At 43.3% G+C, this 20,998-nt stretch overlaps 1 protein-coding gene and 1 long non-coding RNA gene across 2 annotated transcripts in view; one reads left to right on the top strand and one right to left on the bottom strand.

The window, feature by feature from the left end:
- Window positions 1–2,094, top strand: part of RBMX2 (RNA binding motif protein X-linked 2) — a 53,385-nt gene extending 51,291 nt beyond the window's left edge. The window contains exons 7-8 of the mRNA XM_078775325.1: window positions 50–738; window positions 1,433–2,094. Coding sequence (XP_078631451.1) covers window positions 50–738; window positions 1,433–1,474 — 731 coding nt within the window. The 3' untranslated portion in view covers window positions 1,475–2,094. The remainder of the gene's footprint in view (window positions 1–49; window positions 739–1,432) is intronic.
- The window catches only part of LOC137425391 (uncharacterized), a 71,978-nt gene continuing 52,377 nt past the window's right edge, over window positions 1,398–20,998 (bottom strand). The window contains exon 4 of the long non-coding RNA XR_013623228.1: window positions 1,398–1,530. This is a non-coding gene — a long non-coding RNA (uncharacterized LOC137425391). The remainder of the gene's footprint in view (window positions 1,531–20,998) is intronic.

Consider the following 20,998-nt stretch of genomic DNA (forward strand, 5'->3'; position numbering starts at 1 on the left):
TACCTCATTCATTTTGCAACATGAGCTTTTTATTGTTATTCTTTTGCAGAGAAGAAAAAACTGAAGAAGGAAAAGCACAAAAAAGAGAAAAAAGAAAAGAAAAATAAGAAAATGAAAGAGGAGGAGGAAACCGACAGAATGAATAAACGAAGCGGTCAGATATCTATGAATGTAGAAGAACGTTGTACAGTTTGGCAACCTGTTGAGATGAAAAATGAAAAAGTCGATCCGGATCACAGTCAGCATCTGGGACGTAAAGAGCTAGGACGAGAGGGGGAGGAGAGGAGATTCCAGGAAGAAGAGAGGATAAAAATGGAGATGGACAGAGGAAGTGGAAAGAACAGTCGGGCAATATGTAGAAAGGATTTTACGGAGAGGGCTCGTGATACGGAGGGTAGAAAAGGGCGGGAGAACAGTAGAGGTGAGAATTCAAGAGGAAAGGGGGGTATCCGAGAGGAAGTTTGGGAGAGTTACAGGTCAAAAGAGAGGGTGAAAGAGAAATTTACAAGAAGAATGGAGGATTTGCGAGAGAGAGAGTTTAGCAGAAGTAGGGAGAGGCGTACACATGTCGAAAGAGACGAGAAGAGAGTTTGGAACAGGGATCAAGGCACGGAGCAGGCGTTGAAAATGTTCAGATATAGTGATGAACATTATCAGAGAGATGTTGGAAGAGATGTCACAAGGGAAAAGCATCGAGAGGTGGAGAAAACCCATATTTGGGTCAGAGAGAAGGAAAAGGTAAGTAGAAGAGAGTAACCTGTACACTGCCATTTAATTGATGTGGTGAAAGTGATAGAATGGGATCACTGCTGTAGTTTCTTTAGCATAGCCAAGACAAAGATCATTTTTGGATGGCCTAAATGAATGGTGTTTTGAGCCGTGGTTGCCTTGTTGGACCGGTCTGGCTCAACACAACTCAGATGAAGATGTACATTGTTCCAGATACAATTTCGACATTTTGAGCAAAGATTATGCATTAATTTATTAATCTGAGATATCCGTCTCAGGAACTCAGTCTTCAGAGTTTTTTGCAATGCTTCCTGTTTTGGAGAACATAACTTGTACATTTTTTTCTTTTCCTCAAACACAATTCTTTTGAGAATCCAGCATTTCATTTTTGTGAACTCTTCTGACATGTTCTCATTGCCAAAGAGTATTTCACCTTTGGTGATTGTCATCAAGAATTGGCTCATAGATAAGGAGTATTGAAAACATTCTTTAGAAATGGAGAAAGATGTATAATGCAAATGTGTTAAAAATAATCAAACAAGTCAATCTTCTGAGCTTTTCAAAACAAATAAAACCGAGTTCATAAAGCATGCTATTGATTATAAGATCATTGCAAGTGTCTGTTAAACATTGTTGAGAAGGGTAATTAGACAAGAAACAACATGATGCTAGACATTGCAGAGCATAATTGTGCCTTCGACAGTTACGAGCCACAGAAGATCGCCATCCACCGACACTGATGTGATTTTCTTTTCCGGGAGAAGAGGTTCCAATGTTGGGATGCTCGTCCTTACTCCAATGCTGAGAGGAAGAAAAAAATGCAACAAGTAAAGGGAGGTGGTGGAAGTTTCACATATAATTATCTATCTCTCATAGTCATATTAATGTCACGTGATTTAATTATCCTTTTAATGGGAAGACATGTATTACATCAGAAAATGTAATGTTCTAATTTTGGTAAATAATCGAGTTGGAAATTGTGGGGTTAAAAAGAAACATCCCCAGTGCTTAATCAAAGAAAAAACATGCTGGGGAAACCATTTTCAATCTGGAGCTGAAAGAAAAAAAAATTCTAAAACCAAAAATTCCACTTTGACATTATGGGGTATTATCTGTTGATTAAGTGGCCAAAAAAAGTCAATTTAATCCATTTAAAATTCAGGCTGTAACACAACAAAATGTGAAAAACGTCTCGGGGTGTGAATACTTTCTGAAGCACTGCAGCTGGAGGAGTTATGGTTACCTCCACCACCGAAATTGGACGGGGATTATGTTTCCACTCCTGTTTGTTGCGAAATCGAAGATTCACAAGTATATTGGTTGGTCTGGTCTGTTATCCGATTTGTCTGTCTGTCTGTATGTATGTTAATCACCACCTACTAATGTACTCTTATCTTCACAAAACTTAACCACCTAATAGAGGTAGTCACAAGCTTTGCAACCTATTGTTTTGAGGTCAATATCTAAATTGTCAAGATCACAGGTGGACACACTTGTTTTAGGCTTTGTCAATTGATCTGAGGTTGCCTTCAGTCAGATTTGCCTTCCCGGAAGAGAAGGCAAGTTATTTGAAAGCAACTGCCTCACCACAGGATTGTGTGTACCAGGGTTGAGAGGACAGGAATGATAACTGCAGATGACATGGTATAAATCCATACATAAGCGAAAGCAAGCTTGTGTGGAAGGATTCCCAGGCAGTATTAATAGGAGGAGAGGTGGAAATGAAGGACCAGTCTTGACATGAGAGGACAGCTTGTAGTCCCTGCCAGTCAGCTCGATTCAATTGCCAGACTCTGGCTAGTGCCGGAGAGCTGCCTCAGTGCCGCAGAGAGATATTGACTCTCACCAGCACATGATCAAATTAACCTATTGGAACAGGAGACACGAGTTGGAAAATTTGTCATTTCCAAGGCTGGAAGGGAGGATTTGCCATTGGGAGCAATACAGGTTGAAAAATTCACTGATTGGGTAAGGTCCATTTAGTCACAGAAGTCCTCTTCTGCAATGCCATGGCTGGTTGAAGAGGTTCCAACACCCAGCCGATTGGCATAGTGACAGTTGAAGTCACTGCCAATGAGGAATAGAGTTGGGATGGTTGATTATAAGATCATCCATGTTGGCAGAGATGGAGATGTAAATAGAGTCAGTTATCCCTGTTAGGACAGTACAGCAAAAATGAGAAACACGTGGTTGAATTACGGAGGGGAAATGCAGCCAAAGGTACTCCTGGGGATCAGGACAGGGAAGGATAGTACAGGGATGGGAAAATGGGGTTTAGACATAAACTGCAACTCCGCCACCGAAACGGGGTTTAGGCCTATCGAGACAGAAAAGATGAAACGCTGGAGGAGACACTGAGGAATCACAGACATCCTGTGGGAAGAAGGATTCTGTTACGCAGATAATGTCGGGTTTACCAGTTGCAGCTTTCATTGAGAGATCTGTCAAATTGGAGTGAAGATCTTGCATGTTGTAGGTTCACAGAGTTTATGGTTGGGGAAGAAGGTGATGTTGGTAGGGAGTGGGAAAGAGAGGGGAGGCGGGAGTATGTGGAATGGAACGTGGAGTGAGCATAGAGAGGATAAGAAGCAGAGAGGGGGTGGGATGTTGTGGAAGCGGAGAGGGGCGGGACGTTGAGGAAGCGGAGAGGGGGTGGGACTTTGTGGAAGCGGAGAGGGGCGGGACGTTGTGGAAGCGGAGAGGGGCGGGACATTATGGAAGCGGAGAGGGGCGGGACATTGTGGAAGCGGAGAGGGGGCGGGACGTTGTGGAAGCGGAGAGGGGGCGGGACGTTGTGGAAGTGGAGAGGGGGCGGGACGTTGTGGAAGTGGAGAGGGGACGGGACGTTGTGGAAGCGGAGAGGGGGTGGGACGTAGTGGAAGCGGTAAGGGGCGGGACGTTGTGGAAGCGGAGAGGGGACGGGACGTTGTGGAAGCAGAGAGGGGGCGGCACGCATGGGGAAAAGATGGGAGTGGGGAAGCAGGGGGTGAAGAGAGGTGCTGGGATGCAGCGGGTGAGGAGAGGGGCTGAGACACACAGGCGGTGAGGGGAGGGGCCGGGACATACAGGCGGTGAGGGGAGGGGCCGGGACATACAGGCGGTGAGGGGAGGGGCCGGGACATACAGGCGGTGAGGAGAGGGGCCGGGACACAGGTGGTGAGGAGAGGGGCCCGGACACAGGTGGTGGGGAGAGGGGCCCGGACACATAGGCAGTGAGGGGAGGGGCGGGACACAGGTAGTGAGGAGAGGGGCCGGGACACTGGGGAAGGAGAGAGAATGGGTGTGGGGAAAGCAAAGAGGGGTTAGGGTGTGAAGGAAGCAAGGAGTGGGTAGGGCATCGAGGAAGTAAGAAGGGGGAAGGGCACGGGGTGAATGGACATGTGATCGGGGGATTCTGAGCATAGGTGGGGGTGGCAGAGCCAGGAGTAGAGTCGCTATATTTGAGGAATAACGACAACTTAATTTTAAGCCATTGTGTTTCCATCGAGTGCCTCCGCCCATTGTGCTGAAGTGTAATGTGTTAGTTTTTTCATCAAGCTTCCTTTCTCTGTGCCCAAAAGGAAGATTATATTACTGTCATGCTTTTTTTTTTCGCTCAATGGGAATGTAGTTCCAGGGAGCTTATGGATGCCGCATCATCAGTCCGTAAACACTTACAACTTTCTCTCTGAAACTGCTGATGGGATTGTGACCAAACTTGGCTAAAATGATATATGGTATTGTTATGAATTTTGGGGTAGGGGAATATCTAGATTTAGGTGGATCTGCATAGGTAGGTGTCCGACTGTCGTGATAGGAAACCTCACCTGTAATTTCTGTGTTTAGCCCGGTTTGTCGGATCAGGCATGTGCCTGTGATCATACAAGGATGATCGTGTGATAAATAGTTCTAGGGACTAAGATAATTCCCCTGTGCGTCAGACCTGGTGATCATACCTGTGTCCCTTATGGCAATGCACTCTTGTAGACAATAGATAGGCCCATTAGTGCACCACATTAATTAAATCCCCCCCTTACAATGACTGACCATAAAAACTGACCGGAAGAGACAGGCAGGAGGCGGCCGCGTACAACGGCGGTGAGGTGCCGGGACGCAGCAGGTGAGGAGAGGGGCTGGGACAGACAGGCAGTGAGGGGAGGGGCGGGACACACAGGCGGTGAGGAGAGGTGCTTGGACACACAGGCGGTGAGGGGAGGGGCCGGGACACACAGGCGGTGAGGAGAGGGGCCGGGACTGATTGGGTAAGGTTGGAAAGTTCACTGATTGGGTAAGGCCCATTTAGTCACAGGAGTCCTCTTCTGCAATGACATGACTGGTTGAAGAGGTTCCAACACCCAGCCGAACGGCATCGTGACAGTTGAAGTCACCGCCAACGAGGAATAGAGTTGGGATGGTTGATTATAAGATCATCCATGTTGGCAGAGACGGAGATGTAAATAGTCAGTTATCCCTGTTAGGACAGTACAGCAAATAGAGAAACACATGGTTGAATTACAGAGGGGAAATGCAGCCAAAGGTACTCCTGGGGATCAGGAGAGGGAAGGATAGTACAGGGATGGGAAAATGCGGTTTAGACATGGAAGAGCCAATCAAGAGCCATGGAAGACAAACATTGTGTCGGCGGGCAATAGCCACGCCCAGAGGGGCTCTTGATTGGCCAGGGGGAGGGGCGAGCAACAAACACCACACAGATTGGCAGAGTAGGGGAGGACGTACGATTGGTCAAAGGAAGGGCAGAGAGCTTCTCTGTGATTGAGGGTGAGAAAGGTAAAGGAGCGACACACTGATTGGCCACCAACTGATGAGACCACGGCCAATCAGTGCGGAAGGTGCGAACGAACAACCAACAAGCTACGCACTGGTTGGGGGGCAAGCGCCGGTGACGAAAAAGGGCGCGAAAGGCGACAAGTGAGCGACGCACTGGTTGGAGGGGAAGCGAGCTGACGTCAGAAGACCGCCAGTAAAACCGGTTGCTCGCCGGCATTTTGCTCTCTTCCCTTGGCCTTCTTGTTCCTGGATTCTTCCTGCCTGGACCTCCCTTCTGCCCGTGATTTTCGTCTCCATTTGGACCTCCTCCCTGTTCGCCTTTCATTCCTGATTGGACATGTTCTTGCCTCTGGACGTTGGAGAGACGGTGGAGCGACGATCGTGCGAGCGGGGCTTGCCGGGCGGCGTGACTAGCGGAGTGCGCAGACGAGGCGGACTGAGGCCTACTTTCCGCCAGGCACGGAGCCGCGTCCGGTCACGAGTTTGGGCCTGGATGGCAGCAGACAGTTAAGAAGCACCACACAAACCCCAAACACGACGATTCTTTTATTTAATTATTTCCCTTGTCTTGTCTTGTATGTGAGGTGAGGTGTGCGGGATCCCAACCTAGGTTTTAGTTTTATCATCGCGTTTCCCTGTCCCGATAGTTATTTTAAATAAACCCTTTTATTATTTTCTGTTCTATCCAAAATCCCGTGTTCGTGTGAGTTCAATTGTTTTCAGGTCGAAGACATCAGGCCGTGAAGGTAAGTCGGCACTGTTCATTCCGTCTCGCGTATGATCCGCCATCAATTGGATTGAATAAACGCCTCCATTAAAGCTAGATTCCATCCATGGTGGACGCTCGGTTTTAATTGAGCCAACCACAGGACAGTATGTTGTGTTCACGGCATTAAAAAAAATCAGGGTCTAAGGCAGCCTACCAGGGGTCAAAGTGGGTCTTGGTCGATCCGCCAAAATATGATTTTTTGTTTGTTTGTTTAAGTCTTATTATTACGTATTATGATTCTAGATGCTGCCCTGTCTTGGAGTAACCATTGAAATTGGTTTAAAATACCGTGATAGTTTAAAATACCTTTCGTCGGTGGAGTATACTGCTTTTATCTCCCAGGTTAGTGCCCAGGGGTACTGCTCCTATTTTTTGTTTTGTTCCTCCAATGCAGTGTTTCCCAACCGTTTTCTGATCGAGTACCACTTGGAGGTCCCGTACCGTCGCCGCGTACCACCTGGTTTCAGAAAAACTCAATCCGCGTACCACCTGGTTCCAGAAAAACTCAATTCGATAAGATATCAGGCTTATTTCAATTTAATGTGAGGGCTGTATCTGTTTCTTCTCCACCAGCTGGTCGATGCGGGGCATAACTTTGCTCACAGCACATCGGAAATCATGAAATATATCAGAAATCAGAAATAAAAAAATTATCAGGCCAAATCATTTTTTTAAAAGGTTGTCGCGAACCACCTGGAAGGCCCTCGCGTACCACTAGTGGTACGTGTACCACAGGTTGGGAAACACTGCTCCAATGCATCAGAATAAGATTTACCTTAAAATAGATTATTAGTGTCAAATGAAATGTAGCACGTGAGTAAAGGTTCACACTGATGAGTGCCTAATTTGAGATGTGCAGCGCGAACGAGTAGGAGAAACACATAGGTTGTGACAGAATTCAGAAATTTGAAAAGAATTGGAAAAAGGAAAGTGAAATATAGACATGAGGCACACCATCCACGCCAGATGTGCACGCCATCAAGAGAGTAGAGAATTTGAAAAGATAACAATTGTGAGTGAAAAAGATAAAGAGCTTGAGTTTGATTGATTGTGTGGTTTCACTGAATGCAGGACTTTGGCTGCTCGGCAAGGTCGCATGCAGGTCGACATGGCACAAGGCTGATAGTCGCAGACGAATATCCGCGATGGGTGGGACCACGGTTTAGGACCCAAGGCACCCCGAGAGCGACACCTGGTTGATGTTCCGACACTACGCTAGTGCAGAAAACTAGAGGTGCTGTGCAAACAAAGTATCAAATAATTTGCATTTGCAATTCCAGACCGGTAGTTTAGCGGATTCCAGACGGTAGTAATGCACCATTCCGAATGACTTAGCGTACAGGGAGTTAAAAACGAAAAGGGAGGAGGATGGTATGTTCACGACACTAGAGGGATTCCACAAGACGCGATAGGCCGACGACCGAAGGGGGCTGGAGGAGGATATTCGACAAGACGAGATCGTCCTCGTTCGAGGACAGCTTAACTTGGACAGAGCGACACAGAATGTTGAAGGAGCTCTTCAACAGCTGGGGTGGCAATGGAGTAATACCCCCACAAGCGAGGATCCGAATCGTGCCGATAGAACGATTTGGTTGTCGTATTGGGCGTATTGCATGTTTTAGATGTTAAACTTTTATCCCCATGGATACTCTGATGTAGGGCTGTCAACCGATCCGAGACCGGGACGAAATCCCGGCGGTTTCGGCTTTCGAGACGGTCCCGAGATAAATTGATTAACGCAATTTCTCGGTAAAAAAATCCCGGTTAAAATTCCAACTTCTTGCAGATATTTTCCATAATAGAGGCATTTATTGAGCCTTGCTTTCATTACTCTGCTTCTGCACAAGCATCATTTTTCGCAAGTGCAGCTGAACTGACAAACGATGATAGATAAAGTAAACTCACTGTTCCAGGATTTTCCCCTTGTCAACAAACAATGCACTGCAAACGAATCCGGATCTTCACCAACATCTAATCATGTCGTCCTTGTCACACACGCTGCATCTCCACAAAATTTCGTCCGAATCCGTCCACAACTTTTTGAGATATTGTGTTCACAAACAAACGGACAAACAGACAGGAGTGAAAACATAACCTGCATCGACCTTTGGTGGCGGAAGTAACGAAATCAGGATGAAGGTCACAATGAAAATCCCCCGCATCGCGGCTTAATTTAAACCGTTGAATCCTTCCGCTGTATCACTCCGCCTCGCCCCGCTGCGGTCACGTGTCCGTCCTTGGAGACGAGTTACGGAATGTGGTTGCTATGGTCTTTTGCACATTAATATCGAGGGACTCGCTCGAGCCCCGTGAATGGAGGGACGATGTTTATTTAGATTAAAAACACGTTTATAACGGATTATTCTACACACAATGTATTAATACAAGTACAATACATTATGTAGTTTTATGAAATGAGTTTTTGATGAACGTTTATGTTTAATTGCAACGCTAAATCTATAAATTGTAAGAATCCCTCGGGGTTTGGTTTGACGGTTTGAATGTGAAAGTATTTTGGTTATCTTATCTCCACTTTAGGCCTGATAAGTTGATTACATTTACTTTAGTCACAGAGTCAAAATAAGGAGGGGGGGGGGGGGTGATCACTACACCGCCTGCTTTATAATTTACTAGCAGAAGTACCCGGCATTGCCGGGCGGGGGAGGGGAGGGGAACGGGGGGAGCGAGCCCCTTGGCGATCACAACTCACAAAATGATAATGAAACTCCAACCGGGACTCGAATATGCCTGGACAGAAACATTTTCTCCCTCTCTCTGACATTCCGAGCAAGAAATTACACGACAATACAAACTGTAATGAGATAACCCGGTCCCGTCGGTGGCCGATCATCTGCATGTAGGCGGTGTATTTTATTTCATCCCGGTAAATGGAAGCTAAGTCGGAATTTAAGTACTCAACATCAGAAATGAATTTTTTTCATTGTTGTTTATATATTGTAATGAAATTCCATTATTTTTGAAGCCTTATTATTTATTATTATTATTATTTTTATTTTTTATTTTATTTTTTTTACTTTGTCAGGAACCGAGCCGACCCGAGATCCCGTTATGAAAATTGAAAATTTATCGAGACGGTTCCGAGACGGGATTTTGAATCTAGCTAACAGCACTACTCTGATGTACTTAACATTTTGCATTGATTGGTTTAGCGGTTTGACAGTGGATTTTAAAAGGTTTTAGCTTAAATTCAATGTGGATATAAGCAAATTTAATATGAAGGATACCAATCCTAATTACACTTTGGCTATTTTGAGTCGGCCAGTTTTATAGTTCAGCGATGCTGTCCAAAAGTTTAATGTAGGTTTATTAGTTTGTATATTGGTAGATTTTGTGTTTGATCCAGGTGTGTTATTGGTAGATCCAGGTGTGTTAGACCAAAGTGTTGGAGGCTGTGATGAAATTGACAGGTTAGCAGGACACAGCCTTCAACCGGTTTTTAGAGGATGTGTATTTTATTAAACATCTGGAATGTCCGTACCATCCCAACAGAGGAAGTCCAGCGACTTCATGATACAAAACCTAGCCTCATGGAAGAGTGAGGTGACAGTACATGAAGACAATGTTTCAAGACAGCTGTCCACCACCGTCCCCCATCTGTACCAATGATCTTTTCTCCAAATTGCTCACCTGTTTCCAGATTACCAAGTTTCACTCTGCTCGCTCACCCTCTTTTTTTATTTCTTATTTTCCATTTCTGCTTCTTCTCCAGTTTTCCTTCCACTTATTTGATTGAGAGTTTGCACCTGTATCCAGCTTGTTCACTTCTTGTGTACTCCTGGCTTCGCACTCGTTACTTCCTGTGTTGTTTCTTCCTCCAGGTCTCCTATCTTGCCCCTCTACCCTGCTGTTGGTGTGTTCCCCACCCCTTTTTTCCACTTATATTCATTCTTTTACGTCCTGGTCTGTTCTGTGTTCGAGCTCATCCACGTGCCTCGACTCTACAGTCACGTGAAAAAGTAAGTACACCCCATGTAAAGTTTTGACTTTTTCAACATATTTCAATATGCAGCTATTTGATCTTCATTTCAACAATATTGATAGATAAAGGTGATATAATATAACAAATAACATGAAACATTTACATTTTGTAGTCCATTGTATAATTCAAATAAACATAAATGCAAATTTCACATGTGGAAAAAGTAAGTACACCCCTACATTTATCACTACTTCAAATACCTAAAATTAGAATCAGGTGCACCAGCTCAGGTGCAAATGATTAGAACATCGTCAGAGAGGATCTTGGAGGAACCTGTCTTATTTAAACCTCAGACATTTAGTTTGGTTTGCTCTTTGTTGTTGAAGTGTGCGGCATCCCCATGCCTAGATCAAAAGAGCTCTCTGAGGCCTTCAGAAAGAAGGTTATAGATGCCTACTCGTCTGGGAAGGGATTTTAAAAAGATCTACAAACAATTTGAAATCAATCATTCGACTGTCCGGAAGATCATCTACAAGTGGAGAAGATTCCAAACAACTGCCAACTTGTTCAGTCCAGGCCGCCTCAGCAAGTTCAGCCCGAGTGCAGACCGCAAGATGCTGAAAGAAGTCTCTAAGAACCCGAGAATGTCATCACGGGACCTACAGGTAGCTCTTGCCACTTTGATGTCAAAGTGCACGAGTCTACCATTAGAAAGAGGCTGCACAGATTTGATCTACATGGGAGGTGTGCCAGGAGGAAACCTTTGCTGTCAAGAAAGAACATCAGGGCAAGACTAAAGTTTGCCAATGAACACCCCGGCAAAGACCAGCACTTCTGGAACAATGTGCTCTGGACAGATGAGTCAAAGGTAGAGCTGTTTGGCCACAGTACCAGAAGACATGTTTGGCGAAAACCAAAGACAGAATTTGGCCACAAGAACCTGATACCAACTGTAAAGCATAGTGGTGGAAATATTATGGTTTGGGGCAGCTTTGCTGCATCATGGTCTGGGCAGTTCACCATCATATAATCCACTATGAATTCTTCATTGTACCAGAGGGTGTTTGAGGATAATGTGAGGCCATCTGTCGGAAAGTTGAAGCTCAACCGAAGGTGGACCTTGAAACATGACAATGACCCTAAACATACCAGTAAATCCACCAAGGAATGGCTGAAAAGAAAGAAATGGAGGGTTCTGGAATGGCCAAGTCAAAGCCCGGATCTAAATCTCATCGAGGTGTTGTGGGGGGATTTGAAACGAGCTGTGCATGCAAGAAACCCCTCAAACATTGCACAGCTGAAATAATTCTGCATGGAGGAGTGGGCAAAAATTTCTCCCAGTCGATGTCAGAGACTGGTAGACAGTTATAAGAAACGCCTACTTGAGGTTGTTTTTGCCAAAGGGGGCAATACCACCTATTCGAGCCAAGGGTGTACTTACTTTTTCCACATGCGAAATTTGCATTTATGTTTATTTAAATTATACAATGGACTACAAAATGTAAATGTTTCATGATATTTGTTATATTATACCACCTTTATCTATCAATATTGTTGAGATGAAGATCAAATAGCTGTATGTTGAAATATGTTGAAAAAGTCAAAACTTTACATGGGGTGCACTTACTTTTTCACGTGACTGTATATACAAAAAATGCACTGGCATTGGGATACAACAGCAATGGAATGAATGAACAAAGACAGGAGGGAGAAGAAGAAGAAAGAGCAACTTGCATCGTAAGAGGGTGAGTGAGGTTCGTGGGCATTTAAACCAGGATAAGGAAGGAGGTGAAGTGCAGCAAGTGAAACTGAACTTTTATCAAATGGATACAAACCTTTGATGAAGCTTCCAATTTGAGTCAATTGCATAAACAACGCCATTGTCGCTCACGTCCAGTGTCACAAAGTTTCCAGAGATTGAGACGGAGGACAATTGGACGGCACATGTACTTGGTGTTATTAGGTATCTGAGGTTTCCATTTGAATCGATGCCCCAGCAGTCGTGCAGGCCACAAGCCATCACAGACATATAAATGTACGATGGTTTCCAGGGAGTGTACAGGGGATTGTTTTTATCCAGCGGAATACAGTAAATGTCCCAGCCCCACCCAAGGACGTAGCTCATATCTTTACGTTTGGCAATTACTTGACGGGCTTGTCCTAAGGGAAAAGATAATGATAAAGTTTACAAAACAATGGCACTGCATTCTTCTTACAAGAAATGTTGATTTGATCACAAAAAGTATTTTGTTTGAATTCAGCAGCAATCACTTATTCCAGCAAATCGTAAAATGTATGGAAAAGGCAACGATTTTCTCTCTATAAGTGGTTTATTAAAAGGTTTCTTAAAGAAAACGGTGTCACAAGAACAAAACCTTAATCTTAACTTTCCTTTTCTTAACCTTTCATTTATTGAGCACCATACTTACCTCCACTGGTCAGTGACAGGATTACAAATATCAATGGGATCTTTAATGTCCTTCTTAGTGACATATTTGGGGAACTGCACACTATTGGTTACTGGCACTGAGATTCAGTGAAGAAAAAGAATCGAATTAGCTGACACAGCCAAGGTGCTGAAATGGTCTTCAGCGATGCTAGACCCACACGACTAGAAATCACAGGTCATTAAGACAATGAAGGATGAAAGGCCTGATTTCGCCCCACAGACCACAAAGACACAATGGCTTGATCCAAATGATCGCATTTTCTCAACATCTCGTGGTATCGTTGTGTGTCAAATATTATTCGATGTGTCGAATCGTTATCGATTGTGTTATCGTTCAAAGGTGTGAGGATTGCAAGTGTTTTCCTTCAAGTATGTCAGTTGAGGGTCATTGCACACTGTCAATACTTGCTCGCCATGCAGTCCTCGTATTCATGTCTTCCTTCTCATTCCATTGTCAAAACAACAAACTTTTCAATTTAATTTCTACTTTTTCTTTGTGTTTCTATGTTGGCATTTGATGCCTTCCATGATGACAAACACAACCAACCAAACAAACTGACCCAAATGCAATAAATACCCTCTCCTTTGGCGAGGGTAAGAAAAAAACTTTAATTAAAAAAACATTACATTTTTAAACGAAATCGACAATGACAATGATTTAAAACAAGAGCGAGAATTGTTGTGCAATACATGACCCCTAATGATGTGATATGTTACAAGTCCAAAAAAGGCATAACTCTGAAAAATTGTCAAAACACAGGAAAAAGCTTTGTGCGTCGAATGGTTCATTGAGACGAGATCCGACATGCAAGCTCAACGTAATCTCTGTACGAGGTATGGAAGGAATCCGCCATCACGGACTAGTATCGGAGAGTGGTACAAGAGGTTTGAGGAGACTGGAAGATGTCATAAACAGAAAAGTACCAGTCGACCAAGCACAAGTGCAGCGGACGTTGGACGAGTGCATGAATAATTTCACGAAAGTCTCAAAAAAATCAATCCGCCACGCGTCCAGAGAACTTGGACTACCAACCACCACTGTTCACAGGATTTTGTATAAATGACTGAAGCTTTATGTGCAGATTCTGCAGAAACTCAAACCAAGTGATGGACCCAAATGAATGGTGCTTGCTGTGGAAATGCTCAGTTTCATATAGGATGATGAAGATTTCCTGGAAAAGGTCATGTTCACAGATGAAGCTTGCTTTCATGTATCGTGGAAGATCAACCAGCACAATGTGAGGATCTGGGGCTCTGAAACTTGAACAAATTTGCGACAGTCCAAAGGTCAATGTGTGGTGTGGCCTTCTCCATGACCGATTGGTGGGTCCGTTTTTCTTTGTGGAAGATACAGTGACCTCAACAATTTACATGAACATGTTGGATGGATTCGCCTTCCCACAAATTGAAGACCTGCAACCCGATATCATTTTTCAACAGGATGGCGCTTCCCCTCATTGGACCTTAGTCATTCAAGCCGTCCTGAATGAAAACTTTCCAGGTCGCTGGATTGGCCAAGACAGACCAACCGCCTAGCCTGTGGGGGGTTGATTTTTTTTTTTTCTGTGAAAAAAAAAATCATACTGATCGGATCAAGCATTGTACTTGGCCAATTATGATGTCATAATGAAGGTACTGATGACATCACCATCAACATATCTTATTCCCCATGGGGAGTTCTTGACAATGCCCCATGTTTCAATTTTTTCCATTGTGTGGTTTCAGAGATAGAGAGGTGTAACGTTTTGTCATCAGATTTTCCATAAAGCTTTATGATGAGAATATGGAGAAGGCAAATTTATAATTTGGTCAAAAGGTCAGCATTGCACAAAATCATCAATTTTCATCCGATTCACCTGAAATTTGAAGAATTTGCATATTGGGTCACTGAATTGGTTTACCAATCAAAAACTAGAAGCTGATTGTTTATTTTTTTAGATCAAAAGGTCATGGTTGCGTAAAATTGCCAATTTCACCCGATTGACCTGAAATTTAAACAATTGGCGTTTTGGATCACCGAGTTGGTTCACTATTTAAAAGGTAGGAGTCAATTGATTTTTTTTTTTTTTTTTTTACATCAAAAGGTCAAGGTTGCATAAAATCGTCAATTTTCATCCAATTGACCTGAAATTTAAGAATTTGCATATTGGGACACTGAATTGGTTCACCAATCAGAAAGTAGAAGCTGATTTTTTTTTTTTAGACCTAAAGCTCAAAGGTCAAGGCTGCATAACATTATCAATTTTTGTTTTGTATTTTTACCTCCGCCACCAAAGGTGGATGGAGGTTATGTTTTCACCCCTGTCTGTTTGTCTGTCTGTCTATCTGTGAACAAGATATCTCAAAAGGTTGTGGATGGATTCGGACGAAATTTGGCGGAGAGGTAGTGCATGTGACAAGGACGAAATGATTAGATTTTGGTGAAGATCCAGATTCGGATCCGGCTACTAGAATTTTTAAAGTGATTCTTCACCATTGGGAGATTGGGCCAAAATCGATACATAGCAGGATATCTCAAAAAGTTGTGGACGGATTTGGACGAAACTTGATGGACAGGTTGTTTGTGTGACAAGGAAGAATCGATTCAATTTTGGTGAAGATCTGAATATGGATTCGGATACGAGAAATATTTAATCTGAAAGTGATTCTTCACCATTGAGAGATCGGGCTAAAACCGACATATAACATGATATTTAAAAAGGTTATGGACGAGTTATGGCTAAACTTGGTGGACGAGTTGGTTAGGTGACAAGAACAAGCTTGTTAGATTTTGGTTCAGGTCCGAATCCAGATCTGGCCTATCAGTGGGATAAAAAACATAAACTGTTCAGCCTGGCGGAGGGATGCTCTCGACCGAGTGCCCTTCTAGTTTTTGTTTTTTTTAACTTTTCGTTATTTTAAGCATATGGAAGACGAAGAAGACGTATGAATACAAATGGACGCGGGCGAGCTTTGCATTTTCAGATGCTTTCTCGTTACTTTTTGCATTCTGTTCCTTTCTAGGTTATTGACACTCGTTTTTGTGTTGTTCTTCCTTTCCTCTTTGTATATATACCCACCCCCCATTTCTCACCCTCTGTCGCCCTCTTCCCTACATACCCTTTGGTCGTCTAATATAAGCTTGCTGCCTTTTGTGGTTTTGCTTCTCCATGAGCTTTGCTCCTTGTGAAAACTAGATGGTACTTGTAGAATACCTACCCTGCGCAGTCACCAAGGTGCGAGCCAACTCTTCTGTTTTGGAAGGGTTTTTCTCTTTGATCCAATGTGGCTGCCAGACCTCGTGAGGGATTACATAATAAATTTATATTCTCTAAAATAATTGTTTCATAGATCACGTTCAATAAATTTCAAACTGATCAGACTAAGCGTTGTCCCTGTCGAATTATGACGTCATAATTAAGGCACCAATGACGTCATTAACAACACATTCCTCATATTGAGTTCTTTACAAAGAGCCACGCTTCAATTTTTTCCATGAGCGGTTTTGGAGATATAGAGGTGCAATGTTTTTCGGTTTTTCTCAGGTGGCGCTTGTACCACGTGACCTATGACATCATAATAATTAAAATATTCTACAGGAGAATGCGCCCCTATGGTGAAAATTTTGTCTCCATCAGACCAACAATTGCAAAGAAAAAAAAAATCATACTGATCGGATGAAGAGTTATACTTGTCGAATTATGACGTCCTAACAAAGGCACCGATGACATCATCATTAACATGTCTTATTCCCAATGGGGAGTACTTGACAACGCACCATGTTTCAATTTTTTCCATCGTGCGGTTTCAGTGATGTAGAGGTGCAAAGTTTTTCCAAGATGGCGCCTGCACCACGTGACTTATGACGTCAGAATTATCATTAAAAATTCTACAAGCGGAGGCGCTCCGATGTTAAAATTTTGTGTCAATCGGATCAACGGTTGCCGAGAAAATAGATTTTAAAAATTCAGACACGCACATATGCCACATGTACGCGCATACGCAACTGAATGCCTAACCCTGATTTTCGCTTTGCGAGCGCAGGGTAAAAATGAATTTGGCTCGATTGCTGTCATAAATTTAACCGAGAAGCACATTCCTTTGTTCAGGGTGGGGTGGGGATGAAGTGAAACGTTCTGACCTTTAGCCATGTCATTTCAAGGTGCAAGATTCCTGTTGGTGCATTCCTCCTTCCTTGGATCATTTCGATATTTTTGGAATCTCACCCCTCCACGTATCACGTGCAATTTTATGTATGACGTCAAACATTTGATGTATGACGTACCACGAGCTTCTGCTAATCTATATCTTCTTCTATATACAGTCACGTGAAAAAGTAAGTACTGTTACGTGCTCCTCCCCAAACCCCTGGTCACGGTGTACCTCCGAGCCCAGAGAGGAGTCACGGCAGAAAAATGTGTTATTCTGTATGTCAAAGATCAATGGTGAAGCCACACCAATTGTTACCAACAAACAAATATTGTATCAAGATCACACAAGAATAACAGTACAACAATAATATTAATCAAAAGTACAATCAATATATATCCTATGATGGTACCATCAGTTTCGTAATATATAACTCACTGTGCTCCAAGTGAGTGAAACAAGAACATTCCCAATGTCTCTTTCCCAGCTTCAAACCAAAGTTGATTCTGGTTTCAAGCCAAAGTCGATCCTGGCTTCAAGCCAAAGTCGATCCGCTCCAGCGATCGTCAGAACGATATCTAATCGAGACCAGAATCCCGTTGGGTTTACTGTTACAGTCACGCCCGCCAAAGCTGCGCAAAGGCGCCCTCAAGGCGACTGGGAAATCCAAAGGTGCCCTCCAGGCGACTGGGAAATCACACCCACGTGTATGGACGTTTCACGGCTCCAAATCGGCGAACCGCCGATTTACCTTCAAAGTCCACGTTATACACACCCACACCAGATAAACGTCTGAATGCGGTGAAAACGGTTGAAGCGAAGCAAAGACCTTGCGCGATGTGCAAAGCGCGCGAGTCAAAATGGCCGACGGCCCGTTCTCGAGGCGTAACGGCACGACGATGATTCTCCTCGGAATCCACCACCAAACCTGACACGCAGGTTGATCTGTCACAGCGATAACAACTCTGTCGCAGGAATCACTTTCCTGGGAAACCCAAAGTTCACTTGTGACTCTTGCTCGCCAACGTTTGCTCCAGACCACAAAGCAACTATGCTTCTTCTCCGACTCACTCGCTCCGCCTTCTTTTTCCTCTCTTCCTTTTCTTCTTCGTCGTCCGGTTCCGGTTTCATTTAAAACATTAACTTTTTTACCTTTTGAAAATAGCAATATCTATTTCCCTCAAACGACAACAATAATAGTACATGGAATCAAAAATGTTTACAGTGGATGAAAACCACAACAACGGAAGTGACGAATCCGTAACAGTACACCCATTCCATGTAAAGTTTTGAGTTTTTCAACATATTTCAACATACAGCTATTTGATCTTCATTTCAACAATATTGATAGATAAAGGTGATATTATATAACAAATATCATGAAACATTTACATTTTGTAGTCCATTGTATAATTTAAATAAGCATAAATGCAAATTTCGCATGCGGAAAAAGTAAGTACACCCTTGGCTCTAATAGGTGGTATTGCCCCCTTTGGCAGAAACAACCTCAAGTAGGCATTTCTTATAACTGTATGCTAGTCTCTGACATCGACTGGGAGAAATTTTTGCCCACTCCTCCATGCAGAATTATTTCAGCTGTGCGATGTTTGAGGGGTTTCTTGCATGCACAGCTCGTTTCAAATCCCCCCACAACATCTCGATGGGACTTATATCCGGGCTTTGACTTGGCCATTCCAGAACCCTCCATTCTTTCTTTTCAGCCATTCCTTGGTGGATTTACTGGTATGTTTAGGGTCATTGTCATGTTGCAAGGTCCACCCTCGGTTGAGCTTCAACTTTCCGACAGATGGCCTCACATTATCCTCAAGCACCCTCTGGTACAATGAAAAATTCATAGTGGATTCTATGATGGTGAGCTGCCCAGGCCCTGATGCAGCAGAGCTGCCCCAAACCATAATATTTCCACCACCATGCTTTACAGTTGGTATCAGGTTCTTGTGGTCAAATGCTGTCTTTGGTTTTCGCCAAATATGTCTTCTGGTACTGTGGCCAAATAGCTCCACCTTTGACTCATCTGTCCAGAGCACATTGTTCCAGAAGTGCTGGTCTTTGCCTAGGTGTTCATTGGCAAACTTTAGACTTGCCCTGATGTTCTTTCTGGACAGCAATGGTTTCCTCCTGGCACACCTCCCATGTCGATCAAATTTGTGCAGCCTCTTTCTAATGGTAGACTCGTGCACTTTGACATCAACAGTGGCAAGAGCTACCTGTAGGTCCCGTGATGACATTCTGGGGATCTTAGAGACTTCTTTCAGCATCTTGCGGTCTGCTCTCGGGCTGAACCTGCTGGGGCGGCCCGGCCTGAACAAGTTGGCAGTTGTTTGGAATCTTCTCCACTTGTAGATGATCTTCCGGACAGTCGAATGATTGATTTCAAATTGTTTGGAGATCTTTTTAAATCCCTTCCCAGACTCGTAGGCATCTATAACCTTCTTTCTGAAGGCCTCAGAGAGCTCTTTTGATCTAGGCATGATGATGCCGCACACTTCAACAACAAAGAGCAAATCAAACTAAAAGTCTGAGGTTTAAATAAGACAGGTTCCTCCAAGATCCTCTCTAACGATGTTCTAATCATTTGCACCTGAGCTGGTGCACCTGATTCTAATTTTAGGTATTTGAAGTAGTGATAAATGTAGGAGTGTACTTACTTTTTCCACATGCGAAATTTGCATTTATGTTTATTTAAATTATACAATGGACTACAAAATGTAAATGTTTCATGATATTTGTTATATTATATCACCTTTATCTATCAATATTGTTGAAATGAAGATCAAATAGCTGTATGTTAAAATATGTTGAAAAAGTCAAAACTTTACATGGGGTGTACTTACTTTTTCACGTGACTGTATATATAAAAGAAAGTTTTTGTTTGTTTGTTTGTTTGTCTGCGCAAGCTAATCTCCTGAACGGTGAAAGATAGGAGTAAACCTCCAATACAAAAAATGTCGGGATGGGCCCCCAGGAAGGTTATAGGCTAGGTGGCGAGACCGGTCGAGGCCCACCTCACCCGGGCCAGGCCCATTTCGCAATTAAAAGCTGAGCTGAATTACAGTAGTCAATCTTCTACAGCTGCGAGTAAAAGCTGAATTATGGTAGTAAATTCATTCAAAAAGAACCAGAAATGTCGGGACGGGCCCCGGGAAGGTTATAGGCTCGGTGGTGAGGCCGGCCGAGGCCGCTTCGTCCGAGCTGGGCCCATTTCACAATTAAAAGCTGAACTGAATTATAGTAGTCAATCTTCTACGGCCACGAGTAAAAGCTGAATTATAGTAGTAAATTCATTCAAAAAGAACCCTGGCAACGCCGGGTGCTTTCGGCTAGTCTATAATAATAAAAGGCAGTGTCCGTCCGTCCGTCCGTCTGTCCGTCTGTCTCCTCCATAACTCCAAAACCATGAGACCTTGAGGTCCCAAACGTTGCATGCATTCCTGGACCTGGGTCTCCAACAGATTGCGATGATGAAAACTGGGTGTTTGGGTGTGTTATAACACCCTTTTTGAAGATGATTAACGAGGTGCTCATAACAAAAAACCCTGAAAAAGCCTTACCAATATGGCGGCCGGCCATATTGGTCAGCCCACTGCCACTCACTGGGTTCTTAAGCCCCCATTTTGTTTCGGCCTACTCAAACGTGCCTTGCCTTGGAAACACGATCGATTATTATCATTACATAATTGAAGCATATCATAAAAATCCGGATTCGGATATGAGGATTAGATCCTGTAGACTAAATAAATGTCCAAATCTGGAGTGAAATCTGACAATATTTACCATATATAACGATTCTTAAAACGAAGTTTATATATGCATTTATTTAAGCGAGGCTGTCATTCGCCTTCTGGGGTTTTTTTTTTTTTTTTTTAATTAAACTTAATAAAAATTTCTAGCTTAATTCATACTTCCATGGGATAGGGTGTCACTCCACTGTACCTACGATCTGTTTTTAAAATTCCCTCTAGACGATGGACCCAGATTGCGTATATTTTAAAGTATAGACAAGTAAAAATTTGAGAATTTTCGAATAGTGTAGGCATTTTGTGTTAAAAGTGATTAAACAAGTTTTTTAGGATAATTCGAGGGTGCTGAATTAAAAAATGCTGTTTAACCGGTTCAATTTTGGAGTCTTAACCTTCAAATTGTAAAAAACAAAATGCCCGCCATTTTCAGCATATTTTTTGCCATAACTTGAATT

The sequence above is a fragment of the Myxine glutinosa genome, chromosome 4 (assembly GCF_964187855.1).
Source record: "Myxine glutinosa chromosome 4, kmMyxGlut1.1, whole genome shotgun sequence".
NCBI classification, from domain to species: domain Eukaryota; kingdom Metazoa; phylum Chordata; class Myxini; order Myxiniformes; family Myxinidae; genus Myxine; species Myxine glutinosa.